Source organism: Sinocyclocheilus rhinocerous, unplaced genomic scaffold (assembly GCF_001515625.1).
Source record: "Sinocyclocheilus rhinocerous isolate Xijiao unplaced genomic scaffold, SAMN03320098_v1.1 scaffold831, whole genome shotgun sequence".
NCBI classification, from domain to species: domain Eukaryota; kingdom Metazoa; phylum Chordata; class Actinopteri; order Cypriniformes; family Cyprinidae; genus Sinocyclocheilus; species Sinocyclocheilus rhinocerous.
The window spans coordinates 344,521-361,715 of NW_015641020.1; the positions used below are offsets into that span (position 1 = coordinate 344,521).

General features: G+C 39.0%; 3 protein-coding genes across 4 annotated transcripts; 1 reads left to right on the forward strand and 2 right to left on the reverse strand.

Moving 5' to 3' along the window:
- Nucleotides 1–135: 135 nt before the first annotated feature.
- On the reverse strand, nt 136–6,411 carry LOC107753984 (uncharacterized). 2 transcript variants are annotated; one of them, XM_016570279.1, is made up of 10 exons: nt 6,179–6,411; nt 4,274–4,476; nt 3,934–4,032; nt 3,680–3,775; nt 3,305–3,415; nt 2,650–2,770; nt 1,717–2,536; nt 1,542–1,600; nt 1,387–1,469; nt 136–512 (listed from the first exon to the last, which is right to left on the reverse strand). In XM_016570279.1, exons 1-10 carry the CDS (start codon nt 6,264–6,266, stop codon nt 402–404), a joined length of 1,791 nt encoding a protein of 596 aa, XP_016425765.1. In that variant the 5' UTR covers nt 6,267–6,411; the 3' UTR covers nt 136–401. The 2 variants fall into 2 exon arrangements, with proteins under 2 accessions (XP_016425765.1, XP_016425766.1); XM_016570280.1 differs by lacking the exon at nt 6,179–6,411 and adding an exon at nt 4,888–4,966.
- Nucleotides 6,412–6,711: 300 nt separating this feature from the next.
- LOC107753985 (cell death activator CIDE-B-like) lies at nt 6,712–9,756 on the forward strand. Its single transcript, XM_016570281.1, has 5 exons — nt 6,712–7,068; nt 8,184–8,298; nt 8,551–8,700; nt 8,968–9,161; nt 9,261–9,756. The coding sequence occupies exons 1-5, from the start codon at nt 7,043–7,045 to the stop codon at nt 9,400–9,402; spliced, it is 627 nt and encodes a 208-aa protein (XP_016425767.1). The 5' UTR covers nt 6,712–7,042; the 3' UTR covers nt 9,403–9,756.
- Nucleotides 9,757–10,425: 669 nt separating this feature from the next.
- LOC107753934 (zinc fingers and homeoboxes protein 3-like) lies at nt 10,426–16,528 on the reverse strand. Its single transcript, XM_016570218.1, has 2 exons — nt 15,793–16,528; nt 10,426–12,942 (listed from the first exon to the last, which is right to left on the reverse strand). The coding sequence occupies exons 1-2, from the start codon at nt 16,099–16,101 to the stop codon at nt 11,098–11,100; spliced, it is 2,154 nt and encodes a 717-aa protein (XP_016425704.1). The 5' UTR covers nt 16,102–16,528; the 3' UTR covers nt 10,426–11,097.
- Nucleotides 16,529–17,195: the final 667 nt, after the last annotated feature.

The following is a 17,195-nucleotide window of genomic DNA, read 5'->3' on the forward strand; positions in this document are numbered from 1 at the left end:
TAATTTTAGCTTAGCTTAAAAAGGAATTATAAATAGAAATGTCATTTTCCTGATATTTTCAATTTTTTTCTGATGGAGGGCACCTTTTTCAGAATTATTAATTTCCCTCAAAAATAACAAACATCTAGCAGTAAACACAATTCTTTATTTAAATATATATATTATATATAACAACAACACCATTCTACATGATACAGATAGAGAATAAAATAAATGATTATTATTAATGCACACTTCCTAAAAGCAGGTAGGTTTCCTTGGTTACAGTTGTACTACATGGTAAGAAGCTTCTGATTTTTTAATAAAATCTAAGACTTATGATTAATACAAGAATTATCTATAACAGAAAACACTGCAGCATCAAAGTCATTAAGCAAGAATGATGTTCCAATACAACTGCATCAATGTCTGCTTCCAGGAGATAATGTGGAACAAAACACAGGATTCCAGAACTCCCGCAGTGTGGGCACATATGTACCATTCTTTGTTTTGCAATACTGCTGACTGAATACCTGACAGGATATTTAAAGAAAAAAGCACAGAAGTAGTCAGATCGAAACAACCACAGTACAGGGACAGATTAAACCTAACCCTAGAACCAAGTGTTTGGAAAAGATCATTCTTAAAAGGCCTTTTTGTAAATGATAACTTTCATGTTGTTCAGGAGTCAATTAATGCAATAACCTAGTGCATATAAATAGCAATTTTTTTTTATTTTATGCAATATAGACAATGCAAATTTGTTTTTAACATAATATAGGGCCACATACACTGCAAAATTTTCAGGCAAAAACAAAAAAAAAACTTTTTGACATGCGAGTGAATGACTTAAATTTTGTGGTGTGTGTAAACAAAATGTTTGTGGACTTGCTGTAGCTGTGATATTAGTTTGGTTATTAAGTTATATTAGTGACTGGAGACATTTATAACACAAACATCTATCTGTAATCTACCACAGGGCTGGTGGAAACAACCGAGGTGTAGAGACAGATTTGTAAAAAGAAAGACACGTACCTCCTTCTCTGTGATTTGCTAACACCACTCCTGGAAAACAGAGACACACATTGCAGACTCGCTTTCAGTGAGAGCGAAGTCACTGCATTGACAACTACTACTTGCTCAGTTTGGTCCTGAACAACACTACATGGACTTAACCATAATTACCAAAGTACTCTGTGAGTACAGAACACAAGCAAGCACTCAGAAGAGCGACAGCTATATTTAGCTAGTGTGTATGTGGCCACAGGAACCCGTTGTAAATACTGTGCAACTCTCTTGAGAAGCTCTACAGACTGAATTAGACAATTGAATCTCCACTCTAGTTGCTGGTTCTACATGTCATAACACTTATTTGGTTGTTTGAATCATGCAGATGCAGTTACAAACCTTTCTCTTGACATCGTCTGTTCTCTCATCATCAGAATCGCCAACAATGTCATCTGATGACTTAACTGAGGGAGATGGTGTTTCTAAAATAGATGAAAAACCAAAACCTACACCTCTGGCATATAAAAGGCAAAAAAAAGACAAACTGTAGTTACCTGGACTACCGACTGGAAGATGCAGAACTAGGGGAATACACGGAGAGCAAGTAGAAGTTCTTAAGGAACAAGAAATTCAGATAAGAATGATCAGCTTAACAAAAAATGTAATAATTATAATAATGATTTCAAATAAATTATATTAAATTATATTAAAATAAAGTCATGTTCTTACGGTTTATTGACTGATAAAGTCAGGTGTTTCTCTGGCGTTGAACTCAAATCAATACATTTCCTCTTGCGCATCACAGAGTCACTGTTTCCCATACTGTCTTTTGAAGGAGGCTGGCATGGAGACTTTGTATTTTTCTTTTCATCAGACAGATGAATTGGACAGACAGGAAGATCGTTGTCGTTTAATCTGTGAATAACTACTCTCAGTTGGCGCTTCATGCAGGAAATGAGGAGAGCACTCATTTCTGCTTCTTGATGTGACTCGATGGCCTCAGAGTTTCTCCTAGTGGAATATTTCCTTGTAACATCTTCCCCTCTTTTTCCATTTCTAACTTCAGTCTTTTTGGGTAGTTTGTTTGCTCTCTCACTACTCCCCTTCCTACCGTTTATTTCTTCTTTGCTGCCCTCCTCCTCCTCTTCTACTTCACTGCCAGATGACTGACTGATCACTGTGACCAACATATTCCCGACAAAATACTCTTCTGGATCCTTCTCCAAAATGTGTTTTTTAGAACATGATCTTTGTTTGCTTCTGGTATTTCTGGACATTTCAGAAGCCGTTTCAACTTCTTGTCCTAAACTTGCTACCTTCTCATTGTTTTTTTGGAGAATGTCATTGGAAGTGGACCCAATCACTGGTGCAAGCTGTGACTGGGCTTCCTTCACTGCTCTGCGAGTGGTCCTGGGTGTTGACGGGGCAGGATTTGTGACCCTGTTGGATAAGGAAGTGGATTCTGATTGGATGGTCTGCAACACTCTACCCGAAAGAGGGAGGGAAAGAGAAGACAGGATCACGTCACCAGTAGATGACAGAAGAGATGCTGAAACAGAGAGAAGGAAAGAAAAAGGATGACAAGACAGATGCTAAGGGGCATAAAAGGAAAGAATTACTTGAATTAAGCAATTACTTGATCATTTCATCTCCCAGACATACCTGAGCAGAGGTGTCCGAGGCATCTTTCATGCTGCAGCAGAGTCCTGAGAAGCTGGGGCTGCGATGCAGAGCGCGCACACTCCTCCAGAACAGCAGGGGCACCGCTGAGCCATGAGACTGTCTGAATAAGACATCACAATACAAAATGGTGAGCATTGAGCATAAACAAAACAGTGGTCCTATCCCAAACGGCAGCATTAGCACTCGCAATCAGCATTTGTGTGCAAATGTGTGTAAAGGACCATGCTTGGAACTCACACTTGAAAATCTTTTATTTTTATTGAACATTAATTACATGATACATAAAGCATTACAAAATTTATCAAAAGTTCACATTGTTTAACATTGTTTTCATATTTAGGCAGTGTGCAAGAAAGTGTTTCCTCCTTTCTAAAAAGTTTAGACAATTTTACCAACAATAAAAGAAAATATATATTTTTTTAAATAAAATAAAAAGTAAACAATATTTGCATGTGATTTCCCCCCCTTTATTATTATGCCATGACAGCAGTTATTTTCATGGCATGAACAGAGTAGCTTAAATTACAAAAACAAACAACAACAACAAAAAACTCAGCAATGGAAGAAAAAATTTATCTGATATTCTTAAAAGCAATAAAAGGATTTTTGTTCTGAACCTTATTATGAATTATACCTGGGAAAGATCTGGAATTGGTAAGAGTTTATCCAGTCGAATTAGAAACTCCCACAATAACTTCTCTAGATTGGCCACATAGTTTTCTCCATAGTGAAGATGGAATTCCTCCTGGAGTCAAAGACAAAACCATATCAGTGTACATGAATAAAAGTTTGCATTAATTGAAGATTTTTAGGCATTTACCAAATTTGACCAACCAGTGAAAGATAATTTAGAAGTGCCTTCTGTCATTGACAGACAAATGATACTGTATCTAAGAAGAAAATGTATATAAATGAAAATAAAGTTTTAAAGTACTCTCATGAAAATATATCAGGTGGGAGATGTGAGTGAGGATTTGTGGAGCAGTTCTCTTGAGTTTTTTTGTTTTACCTTGAAAAACTGTTTTCTGGATGCTGCATTCTTCAAGAGAGAGTGCACCAGGGTCTGGAAGTTGCGTTTAGCTTCTTCCACCTTTTGATCGTTCCTCTGAGGATAAAAGAAGGTCCAATCCTTGTTGCTGCATGTAACTCTTGTGAAATTATATGCAAGAACACCATTTTAACTTCTAAAGAAGCTAGATGAGAATAAAACTAGCAAAACATGAGACAAACAAGACTCTGCACCAGTGTCAGGGTCAAACTCACCTTTCCGATGGGAATGGAGGATTCTTGCAGCTTGTGCAGCTCCTGGAGGACATGCTGAGCATCAGGAGGATCTGACTGACGAAGCACTTCCAAGATCATCTTAGGTTAGCAGGATAAAAAGCAAAGAAATGTCTTTACTATTTACAGACTTAAGTCTAAAAACCTTAGAAAACAACAAAGTTTCGATATATGACAACTTCACTGAATCACATGTAGCTTAAACAGTAATGGACAATGTACAGTGAATGTGTACATAACAGAATGACAAAGATGGCAGCATAAAAAGAGTACATGCTATTGGTGTTTTTTCATACGTGACAGTAATTTTCAGTAATCTCACCAGTGCCTGCAAACCAATTGTCAGCCTGGCCTGATGTCTGTAATGGAGCAGCCCCGGTACAGTCTCACAGAGTGATGTTATGGTCTCCTCCAGTTTCCCATAATGCACTGCGTCTCTCTGCAGCATCACCTTCCACATGGCTGCGGACATCAGGCGTAAAGGTGGAGCTATGAGCCGCAGTGCTGACAGAGGTAGAGGAGTGTCTGTTGAAAATAAGATCTGAAACAATTAGAACAAGCAATCTGTACTGAAACTCATTATTATTATCGTCAAGTTATCATATATATATATACACACATATACATACATAGAGAGAGAGAGAACCTAGAATTGACATTAAAATAAGGACATTTTTTATATGGTTTTATATTTCAGCATGTAAGTGATGAAAATGTCAAGTCAACTACCCATACAGACATTAATTCTAGACATTTACTGCTCTGATGTGCACATCTATATTTACATGTGCGCTTCACAGTTAACATGTCAGCTGGACTAAATCTGCATAGAAAATCCGTCGCATCTAACGACAACAAATGCACTACAGTGAAACGCATAACATACCATAATTCTTTTAATATTAGATTTTTACGAGCTTCACTGCACAGACCCACCTTCATTCATAGTGTCTGTCGCTGTTTTCATTGTCCTCTCCGTTCAGAAAATAAACAACTCTGGTGTTTTGAAAATCGCCAGTGCTGACAGAGGTAGAGGAGTGTCTGTTGAAAATAAGATCTGAAACAATTAGAACAAGCAATCTGTACTGAAACTCATTATTATTATCGTCAAGTTATCATATATATATACACACATATACATACATAGAGAGAGAGAGAACCTAGAATTGACATTAAAATAATGACATTTTTTATATGGTTTTATATTTCAGCATGTAAGTGATGAAAATGTCAAGTCAACTACCCATACAGACATTAATTCTAGACATTTACTGCTCTGATGTGCACATCTATATTTACATGTGCGCTTCACAGTTAACATGTCAGCTGGACTAAATCTGCATAGAAAATCCGTCGCATCTAACGACAACAAATGCACTACAGTGAAACGCATAACATACCATAATTCTTTTAATATTAGATTTTTACGAGCTTCACTGCACAGACCCACCTTCATTCATAGTGTCTGTCGCTGTTTTCATTGTCCTCTCCGTTCAGAAAATAAACAACTCTGGTGTTTTGAAAATCGCTTAACGTTACTTGATTCGTAAACTTAAAAACAAAACCTATTATACAGCTCGAACTAGGAGTCATCAACAACATTCAATTAAACAACACGGTGTGAAGCTTTCTGTCCTTTGATCTATAATTATAGCCAATACGCCACGTTTATAAAAACAACTGATGATTCATAAGAACGTAATGATGGTCGCGGTAGGAACACACTTCTCGCGCCAAAATGACGAAATGCTGTTACCGGTGTGAAGTATACAAAGTCGAGAGCTTTTTAAAAAAAAACTTACGCTGCGTCCCAAATGACGCACTATACACTATGCACTTATACACTATACTTATGCAATATGTACTCAACCATGTAGTGTATGAATTATATAAGGTTATTTTGTCATTCATAAACGGAGTCTGATAGCCCCTCCCCCTTCACTACGTAATTAAAGCTGCGACAGTTGAGTGCATGAAGTATTCAACATTCCACACTTCGGGTGCTTCTCAATTCTTATTTGTGCATCCTCGTTTCCTTTCAAGCATCATCAGCTGCGCTAAAGGGCTCTGCCCTTATGTTGTTAAAGTTTGTTATTTAAGACATTCATAATAAATATTAATAAAGCAAGATGCCCTGTTTGAAATATATGACATGTATGGTTTATTTAAACTGCAAATATAAATTAAAATTATTACAACAGATGTGAAGGGGAAGGAGAATGTATACATGCGTCAGGTTTTTCGATGAAAAACACTTCCGCGAAGGATACACCTGTGTATCCGAGAAGGGTCTGTCTGGGTGTATCCTTGCTCATAGCTCCTCAGGAAGCGTCCCAGATGCCCTACAAGATGGCTGAGCTCGATCGGTTTCCGGGTCATAGGATGGAGGACGGAGGAGCGAGGAAACGATGAGGGATATTGAGAAGCACCCTTCGTTTTTTCGCTTATTTAAGTGCATCATCCGGGTATTTAAAGTGCACTTTTTCTTTTTGGAATTTTCAGTGTGAACACACTACTCACACTATTTATACTACAAAACGTCATAGAATAGTGCATAAGTACGCGATTTGGGACGCACCTTTAGTGGGCACAAATGTTTTGTAGGCAGCTGTCTTTTATTTGAATGTTGCTCCTGATCTTGACAATCTGCCCAACTTTATTTGTTTTTAAATTAAAGTAATACCCTTGTTTCTTTGCTTTTTATTTTGACGTTTAGTCGAAAAATTGGTTTGGGCTTTCAAAATAAAAGTCTTCAAATTTCAAGTACTGTAGAATCCCGAGGAAAATTAACTTTAAGTGTTACAACGCTAACCAGTCTCCCTACCTACATAATTCAAATTTTGGCTCCTAAACACACAAGTTCAATCAGAGAACAGACCTTGCCCAATGACACAGGCTATCAGGATAAATCATCCAGCAAAGTCAAAGTCCACTTGGCTAGCATCACACAACACGTTATTGTCAAAAAGATATTCTCCACCATCTGTTACTCAGTTTCACTAGTTTACTTCAAACGGTCAAACAGAGGCAGAAAGAACTGTAAACAACTAAAACAGAGGTGACAGACAGAAGACCTCAACCACAGAACATTATGGAAACAACAGCCTCCCTTTTCAAGTGAGTTTAGTAACATTATTTTGCTACATATTCAATACTGTTATTTACAATATACCTATTTATATTCAGAAGTATGCTTTGAGTAAGACAACCAGATTTACATATACATTTGATCAAAGTTGTTAGTAAATAGATACAAAAATACAAATTGTCATATTTAGTTTAATTAGTTTTATCAGTGTTTGTCCTTAGCATTAACATTGGACTTTAACTGTTGGTCTCTCTCTAGACATTTGTTTCACTCCATTAACAGCTCTTTTGATAAGACAGAGTCTGATTACCGCCATGTGCTGTCTGTGCTCGTCCTACTTTTAAAGCAGTCATTGATTATTCTAGGAAAATGGGGATTTACACATCCTCATGTTGTTCCAAACCTCCATGGATTTCTTTCTACCGTGGAACACACACACACAAAAAAAGGATTTTGAAGAATCATCTTGGTCGCTCTTATCCATGCAGTTCTAAAAAACGGCTACTGTTGTTTTCAAACTTCAGAAGAGACACAAAAACACCAAATAAGTATTTTAAAAGACATTAAATGGCTTTGTGTTATAAATAGATCGAAATGCCATTATTCAAGTGATATTTTAGTGATAATCTTTCCTTTTAGTGAGCTGTGATCAGATCAGTGAGTTAGTCAGACTCGAGAATCAGATCAGTCTGATTTGTCACTTTATGAACTGGATGCTTCAGTGATCAAAAATCAAGAAAAATGTGTTTACAAATTTAGGCATAATTATTTTCCCCTTAAATGGCAAGAACAGCTAAGGGGGGCATCAAGATTTACAAGGACGTCAGTAAATAAATATCAAATTTTGATTTGTTCTATACAAAGCTTTCACATGGCTTCAGAAGACTTGACATATAGTACATACAGTAAGCCATATGAACCAAGACCAATAAAATAATTCTTCAAAATCCTTCAAAGGAAGAAAGAAAGTCATACAACATGAGGGTGAGTAAATCATCAAGCATTTGAGCATTATCGTGCTAACTTTTCCTTTAAGTGGAGTTCTTTTCTACATTGACTCTTTTGACAAAACAACCATTTTTTGTGCTCTATTTTGTCTTTGACGTTTTGCCTCCCCCTCATTCCCCATCACTCGTTTTCTCAGGTCAGTGTCTCGGCGGGTATGGTCGCCCCCTCAGCGTCCATTCAGGGTGTGTTCCTGGAACAGAGAGGTCAAAAAAGGAGTCACTGCTGGAACTCTAGAGGAGCTCAAAGAGAAGGTAGGAAGTTAAACATCGTTCAACTGGAAGTTTTGCCACTTACCTAAATGGGCTTCTTGATGTAGACACATTGGTTAATCTCACCTCTAGGGGTTTGCAGTGGTTTTGTCTGTGTGTAGCACCCCCTGCCCTGTGTTACATATGTTACACAGAAACTCAACCAGTTTTCTAGACGTCCTACAATGACCAGGATAACTGAGAACTTTTACAGACATTTATCATAAACATTTTGTACTGTGATTCTTACCTCAGGCAGCCCAGGCTCTCTTGATATCTACTGTGCTGACTTTGGTGTGTGAAGAGGATGGGACAGAGGTTGACTCAGAAGAGTTCCTCTTAGCCCTGCCAGACAACACCGTTTTCATGGCCTTGACACCTGGAGAGATCTGGAAACCTCACCCTGTATGTATGTTTGTTTTTTTCAGGCAGAATGTTTTTTCATCTTATTAGTTGTTTTTAGCTGTTTCACCACTTATCTGATTGACTTCTTCAACACTAGAAAGGTGGTAATATGCGTCACATTTATTTTTATCTTATTATGAGGCAAAAAATCCCAGTGAAATATTGCTTTGTAAATACTAAACAAATGACTTTAAAGTTTCAGTCACTTATGAATGTTGTCGTTTGTATCATTCAGGACCTCATCTTAACTTCTTCTAACCCTCCTAGTTACGTCAAAGGGCTGGAAACAAACCAGGTGATAGTAAACCAAGGACAGGAAAAGACATTGCTCAGATCACCTTTGATCTTTACCGTATGCACCCCAAAGACGTATTCGGCTCACTAAATGTGAAAGCCACATTCAAAGGGCTCTACTCTGTCAGTGCAGATTTTCAATGCATGGGGCCAAAGAAAGTTCTGAGGTAAACAGTCTACAGATGGAAACTCTAAGCATTTTAATGGTTTGTTTTACTATTTGTACAAAATACTGAATTGTATCCTACACTTCTGTTGTCTCTCAGGGAGGCCCTCAGAGTCATGTCCACTCTCCTCCAAGCTGCTGGACACTTACTGATCTCATCTGCTGCTGTGATTCGCCGTATCATCCAAGGGGCAGATCTTCTTCAAGCCCAGCATGACAAATCTATCGAGTATTGGGAATAACCGGAGAAATATATAATGGACTTGAATCTGAGATCAAGAATGTAACTGAGGGATGTTTTTTTTTTCTGGATGTTTTTTCTAAAATGTTTCCTAGCTAGGTTTATATGATAACACTAAGGTTCATTTTAACATTAAAGCATTAGGTATAATGAATGAACAACAATTTTACAACATTTATTAATCTAGGTAAATGTTAATTTATACGCCACACTTCAAATGTTTGGGTTCATTGTAATGTATTCCTCTGATGGTAAGCTGAATTTTTAGCAGCCATGACTCCGGTCTCCAACATGACACATCTCAGAAATCATTCTAATATGCTGATTTGGTGCTCAAGAAATATTTCTTATAATTACCAATGTTGAAAATATTAATATTAATTTTTTTTTTGTGGGAATCATGAATGAAGGTTCAGAAGAACAGCATTTATTTGTTAGTTGATACCTAATGCATTCAATTGTTAATGGTTTTTATTGTAAATTGTACATTGCTGGTTTAATGGAAAATTGCTCCAGGAAAATGCTTGTTTCTATGAAAACTGCTCTTTAGGAGTGTTTTTTTTATGCTTAGTCTAGGACTACCCAGTGTTACTTCTGTGTGTTTGACCTTCTTTATAAATGTTTATTTCACCTTTACCATTTAATATTTTTACGTGATAGACTGTATAATTTAATCTTCCTCATTTTGTAAGTCACTTTGGATAAAAGCATAAGCTAAATGATTAAATGTAAATATTATGTAAATACGAAATTGTCATACTAGTGAATGTTTAGAAAAAGAAAAATTAAATATAAAAATGTTTCAAGATCAATTTATTAAGTAAAACCAAACTGGTACAAAAAGCTTCAGCACAAAAAAAGGACAGTCTCTCTAGTCAGCTTACTCGATGCATAGACTAATAAACTCCATATTGAGACTTCAAGATTTGAATTAGCCTTCAAATAATAATATTAATAATAAAAATCACAAATAGTGAGATTGATTGGGGGGGAGGAAATCAAGCACATAAATGCATAGACTAATAAACTCCATATCGAGACTATTCAAGATTTGAATTAGCCTTCAAATAATAATATTAATAATAAAAATCACAAATAGTGAGATTGATTGGGGGGGAGGAAATCAAGCACATAAATTTTGTAGTATTATGTCAGCACAAATGTTTCCATCAAAGAAACATATCTGTGTAGCACACTGTGGATCTAAAAGATTGCAGTTATGTTTATAACCTTAAATACAATTGACCTTTGTAAAAGCAAACATCTACATATCTAAGCTCGAAGTGCAACTTAAACATGAAAATGGCAACACACATGCATTCGCTCTGTTGAGTCACACTGAGAACCACAATGAATAGACCTCTGATAAAACAAGCTACAAAACAAAATACATTGTACAGTCATTCAGTGCCTTGCCATATACAATTTTGTTTCAGTTACTTTAAGGTAGATATTCTAATGCTAAATATTTTTGATTCAAGTAATATGCTTAGTTTTGGAGATACATATTGCATAACAATGTTGTGAGAGGTTCTACAAGGCCCTGGATCATAGCATTAAACTGGGATGGAAATATCCAGACAGGTTAAAGGAGAAAAAAAGGTTTTGTGTAACATCTTTGGCAGTGATGTGGAATTCAGTTTCCACCTATCTGCACAGCTACAAATGCCATCGCAAACTGACTTTGCTTCTGAGGTCAGAGTTTACCCTCAGGCAAAACTGGGGTACTTCCCCTAAAAAGTTCATTCCATGTTGCGGCTTTGCCCCCTCCGCCTCGGTTAATTAATGTAGAATCACCCAAACTCAACCCAGAGCCTATGTTCTCAAATGAGACTTTCCCCCTTGAATAATTCGCACCCCTTTTCTGCTGTTGCATTATGACTGCGATGATGCGTTCCCTCTCCTCTGAGGTCATCCAGCGCATCTGATTGTGTTTGACATGATAACGCGTGTCTCCGTACCACTGGATGATCTCTGTCCGCGTCAAACCCGTCTTCTGCTGGAGTATCAGGTAGTCATCGCTTGTGGGCCACTGGCAGCGAAGGAAGCTTTGCCGCAAAATTTCCAACTGTTCCCTCGTCTTCTTACGAAGTCGCACGCTCCGTTCCACCCGGCCTCGGAGGAATGATGGAGACGGAGAAGGAGAGGCGTCTGCAGAGTATTGTTGAACGGTAGCGCTGCCGTCATCAAACTCACCTTCATCACTTACTTCCTCCTTGGTCTCATTCGATTGGTTGACTGGTCCCTCATCGTCAGCCAAATCTACATCAACCTCAATCCCTGCCTCTGTGTCATCAGCCTCACCGTTGTCGTAAAAATCAGCACTAGGTAGAACATCGTTCTCCAGCTCAGTGTGAGAGTTCTGTTGCACCAGCTGCAAAGACCGATTTCGCCTTGCAAGCTTGGCTAGCCATGCCCTGCCATTCTTGCGAAGCTGGTAGCGGCTGTCTGCGAACCATTTGCGAATTTCACGCCGATTAAGTCCAGTCATTTTCTGGAGCTGCTGAACTTCACCGTCAGAGGGCCAAGACTTCTGTACAAAACTGTGGCGCAGGGCCATCAGCTGTGCTTTCGATTTTTTCCCTGATAAGCTGTGTAGAGACTGTGAAAGCTCAGGAAGCTCGGGGTACGACATGGCGGCGTGTTGGTTGTACGATGGACATCCATAGGAATTGAGCAGATGGACTCCAGTATTGTGAGGCGTTAGGTTTCTACTGTCACTTTGGAACTGGGGACTAACTTGAGGAACTTGGGATGCAGGTCCAAGACCGTTTTTGTACACAACATTAGCGCTGAGCAACTGCTGTACACCGTTATTGGATTGGGAAGCATTATTCTGGCTAAAATGCAAGTGGTTTTGGTCACTGGTGATGTGCTGAGGAACAGCCTGGCTGGGTTTAGGCAGCTGGTCTATCTGATCTAGATGGGCATTTGCCGCAGGTGGCGATATAAAAACCTGTTGAGATTCATCACGTCCTAAACAATCCTCCTCATTGTTTATTTCCACACACTCCTCGGCTACCGCTCCTTTCTGAATGCACCACAGCTTGCGTCGCGTCTCTTGAATGTCGTCGTCAGCCCAGCTGATTCCGTAACGTACCCGCTGCATCATGAACCACGCTTTAACACGGTCCAATGGTAATGCACACTTTCGAGCTAGAGCACTTGCCTCCTGCGACGTGGGGTATGGGAATGCATTAAATGCTTCTACGAGATCTGACACGGCATCCAGCTCGTGGACCTGCTCCGAGCGCACCCAGATAAGCTTTAACCCCTCGGATACCAACGGAAGACAAACCCGGTTAGCCTGGTTGTGGGTCGATGTGCCAGAGGAGACCGCTTGCCTCTTTTGGCAGGACTCCTTAGTCCCCAAAGAGCAGGGTGACTTCTCCTGAAGTAACTCGGTGGATGAGCTCTGCGATTCTTCAGGAGCAGGTGAGTCGTCCATCTTCTCTTCCTGTTCTTTGGGATCCATGGAGGATGAGGTCTCATTTGAGACTTCGGAAGTCTGAAGGGAAGATGATCCCTCAGTGGTGTCTGGCTGAAAGGAGTGGGATCAAGAAATATAAATACAAATGCACAGTTAACATGGCACAAAAAGTTAATGGGTTATTTCCTTTCACTGCTGTAAGTCACCAATAAATGAAAAATCGACTATTATTTTTAATGGAATATGTCAGCGTTTATGATAAATGATTTATCCACACATCTTTTTTTTATTTATTTATCTCCCTCTCTCTCACCACAACGTCTCTTCTCTGATGACCAGCAACCTGCCACTCATATGACATCACAGCAATTAACGATCCAATCACTTCCTGAAGGACAAAATGAAGTCCCACCCTTCATTTTCCTCATATGAGAAGCCATTTCACTCACATATGCACATATAAAATTGAACATATATCTATATATATACACATTACACACACAGTGGGGACCAAAATTAAAGAACAACCTACAATTTCCTAAATTTCAAGGTCACTGCTTAGTCCTATTTGAAGTTATCCTAACAGGAATAAAATGGCAGTTTTTTAAGCATATTTCATAAATTAATTGTATTCGGAAGCACAGTATAAAAACTTAAATTAGATATTTGGAAAAATAACACTTACAGATACCTCCTTGTTATTGGTGTTAATCTGGCACCTGGTGCTAATTTCCTTAATTCCTTAATAAAATTGGACTGAAAGCATGCTCTCCAGCGACCAAGACTCTCATCAGCAGAAAGAATCAAAAGGCAAGGCTCACCTTTGTTGAGGAGCATGTCATGTGGAGAGAAGAGAACTGGTCCAAAGTGCACTTTAGTGATGAGAGAAAGTTTAATTTATTTGGGTCTGATGGGAAACATTTTGTTTGGCATCAAATTGGGAAATGACTGAACCCCGAGGGCGTAAAGTCGTCAGTGAAAGGTGGAGGAGAAAGTGTCAGGTCAAGGTTTGGGGTAAGTTTTCTGCAGCAGGAGTTGGGCCACTTTACAGCTACATGGCAGGGTGAATGCAAATGTTTATCAGAACCTCCTTCAACAACATGCAGTACCTTCCCTGCAAGCATCTCCCAATCAGCCTGCAATTTTCATGCAAGACAATGCCCTAGTCACACTGCAAAACAGGTAAAGCAGTTCCTTGAAGCTAAGAACAAAGTTATGGGTAAGAAACCCACTACAGTGACCGAACTATGGAAGAGAGTGGAAGAAAAGTGGACCAAGATCACATCAGCAATGTGAGAAACTACTAGTGATGTCCTGCGGCCGCAGATGTGCTGAAGTCACTCAAAGCAGGGGCCTCTACATTTCCTACTAATTTCTGCCAGTTGTAACCCTCCAAAATTTTAGTTGTAATCTTCTTTTGTGCTACAGTGGTTATGTTCTCTCATTTTGATCACTGTGTTTTCCACAAAATAAAGTTTTTTTTTTAAATTCCTTGGTTATTTTGTCAAACATGTTTGTGGAACAGTGGTATACCCACAGCTAATATTCCTTTAAATTGAGCGGTGAAGATTAACAATATTTCAGAAAAAAAATTGTTCTTTAATTTTGATCTCCACTGTATGATGATCTCCACAAATCATGCCATCCTTTTGCCAGAAACAGTAATCAATGAACTGTACAATAGTTAAAGGGGTCATATGATGCTGCTAAAAAGAACTTTATTTTGTGTATTTGGTGTAATGAAATGTGTTTATGCGGTTTAAAGTTCAAAAAACACATTTTCCACATACTGTACATTATTGTTTCTCCGCTATGCCCCGCCTTTTTGAAACGCGTAGATTTTTACAAAGCTCATTGGTCTGAAAAGCGAGGTGTGCTGTGATTGGCCAGCTATCCAGTGCGTTGTGATTGGCCGAATACCTCAAGCGTGTGACGGAAATGTTATTTTTATGACAAACAACAAGCCCTACTCTACACTGCCTAAAACTCGCGTTTGAATCATCAGTGGCAAATCCTTTAAATGAAAACGTACTTACGGCCGGGCTAGAGTGAGCAGAGGCGGCAGGGTTGAGCCGACGAACGAGCGGCAACCACATGTGACGACCCCGGGCTTCGTCCACAGCACTAAGTTGATATATTCCCTCAGCGACCAGCACAGATCAGCTCTAGGCATGACGAAGCGGATATCGTCCTCTTCTGGAAGACCAAACAAAGTAGTTTCGCTTTCACAACGAAGCACACAGTGTCTCCACGGCATGGCGGCAGCGGCAACAATACTACAGCGAGAATAAAAGTTACTCCTCCTTTCTTTGCGTGAACATTTGGGCGGCGTTATGCAAATCTTCCCACATAGTGACGTAGATATGTGGGGGCATGTTAGAGCGAGCCGTTTTAGGTAGGCGTGGTTAACTCTTAACTTTTATAAAGAACATCTCTTTGGATTTGAGACTTTAGTCTTTGCAACTTTACAGATCTTCTTTATGCACCAAGAGCTTGTAACACTCCAAAGAGAAAGGAAAAATTGAAATCGCATCATATGACCCCTTTAAGGTTACCTGAATATCCCATGAAAATTAGCACTTTAATATGTAAACTTAAAACCCAGAGGAGAGATAGGGCTATTGCATTTTCCATGCATAAATCATTTATAATAAACACTGTAACATTTGTGCATTTGTGATTGTTTTCAAACAGGTTTCCTTGAACACTCGCCACTCTCCCATTGGTCAGTCAAATAGATAGCCCCTCCCCAAATGCACACCATTGGTTGAACCAATGACACTTTACCACAGTATTTCCACTTTTACGGTAGGCATGAGTCAGAGTCTTTGCATGTAAGTCGGGATAGAAGGAATTTACATTTAAACACAACCACCATTCACAACATCATAGTGGTACACACAACTAACACACACTTATGTACATCGATAAATACTGAAATGAAAACAAAACTTTACTTACTTTATCCTTAACAATGCTCTTTTCCAGGTCACCATTTAAGCAGGGTGTCTCTACATCATCCTCACGCACCTCCTCTAACGTATCACTTCGCTCGATCCTCACCGAGTCAGAAAGTCTGGTGACAGGGTGAGCGGCGTGCAGGTGCTGACTGAGACATTTAACGTCTCGCGCTTTATAACCACAAATCCGGCACTCGTAAGCATCCTTAACTGTAATCTCCCCGGAATTTCCCCCAGGCTTTCCCGCTGGATCTGGAGGTGAAGAGTGCGTACTTGTGCTCTCGAGCTGTGGAGCTGCACACTGCTCCATGGCAACCTATGCACGACCGAGCGAACACAGACACTAGACAGTTAAATTTCTCCAGCAAAAAAATCGGTGTGCAATACTCCCGAGGAGGCAACGCGTTTCATTTGAATAAAATAATCGTACACGGAGTCAACTTTCAAGAGTTGAAGGCTGAATCCTAATTTATGGCCACACTGGTCTGAATATGGAACAAAGGCTGGCTAGCCAGCGAGCTAACACAAGAGCTTGTCGTGCTGGCTTCACAGATGCATAAAAAGTAACAAAAATAAATAAAAATAAATAAAAAATAGGCAGTTCAAATGCAAACCGGTTTATTTATTGTTTTTCTGATGTAGTTACTTGAGAAATAAGGCAATTAAAAGCGTCATTCCCTGCTGACCGCCCTCGCCTTCGGATCGCACAGTAGCCCAGTCAGTGCCTCGAGGTTTGGTTTGTCTCATCCTCTGAATGTGAAGCCAGAGCGGCTTCAAAATAAAAGTTCATTGACAGCCGCTCTCTTTTCTGTTTCTTTTGCGCTAGTAAAATAGCTTTACATTAACTAAACACTAGTAACTGTATATATACATAGACATTTGCACACATACACAGACACAAATTTAAAAATAATAATGAAGATGAAAAAGAACAAGTTATGTCTACTCAAGACCAATCCTAACAGGGATGTCCTCATTTAGAAAAACTATTAACAAATACATTAATTAGAGGTTAGTCTAGCATTTATAATTTGCTTCATATGAAAACCATAGATAATGTGTGTGTGTGTGTGTGTGTCAGTGTGATTGTACATGGGTATAGGCAGGGGCGCCGCTAGCAATTTTGGGCCCTATGAAAGAATATGAGGTTGGGCCCCCTTTTCTATTCTAATACAACAATGCCTCTGTATAAGGCAAGGTAAAAAAAAAAAGAAGATTGATTCAATCAGTGTGGAAGAACTTGACTGGTCTGCATACATGACTTGTACATACATATGGACAAAAGTATTGGGACACCCCCTTCTTCAGAACAGAAAAAGGCACGTCCAAAACTGGCAGCAAAGATGGAAACATAATTCATGTATTTAAAAATTGTATTTCCAGTTTTGGAAGTGTCTAAAATGA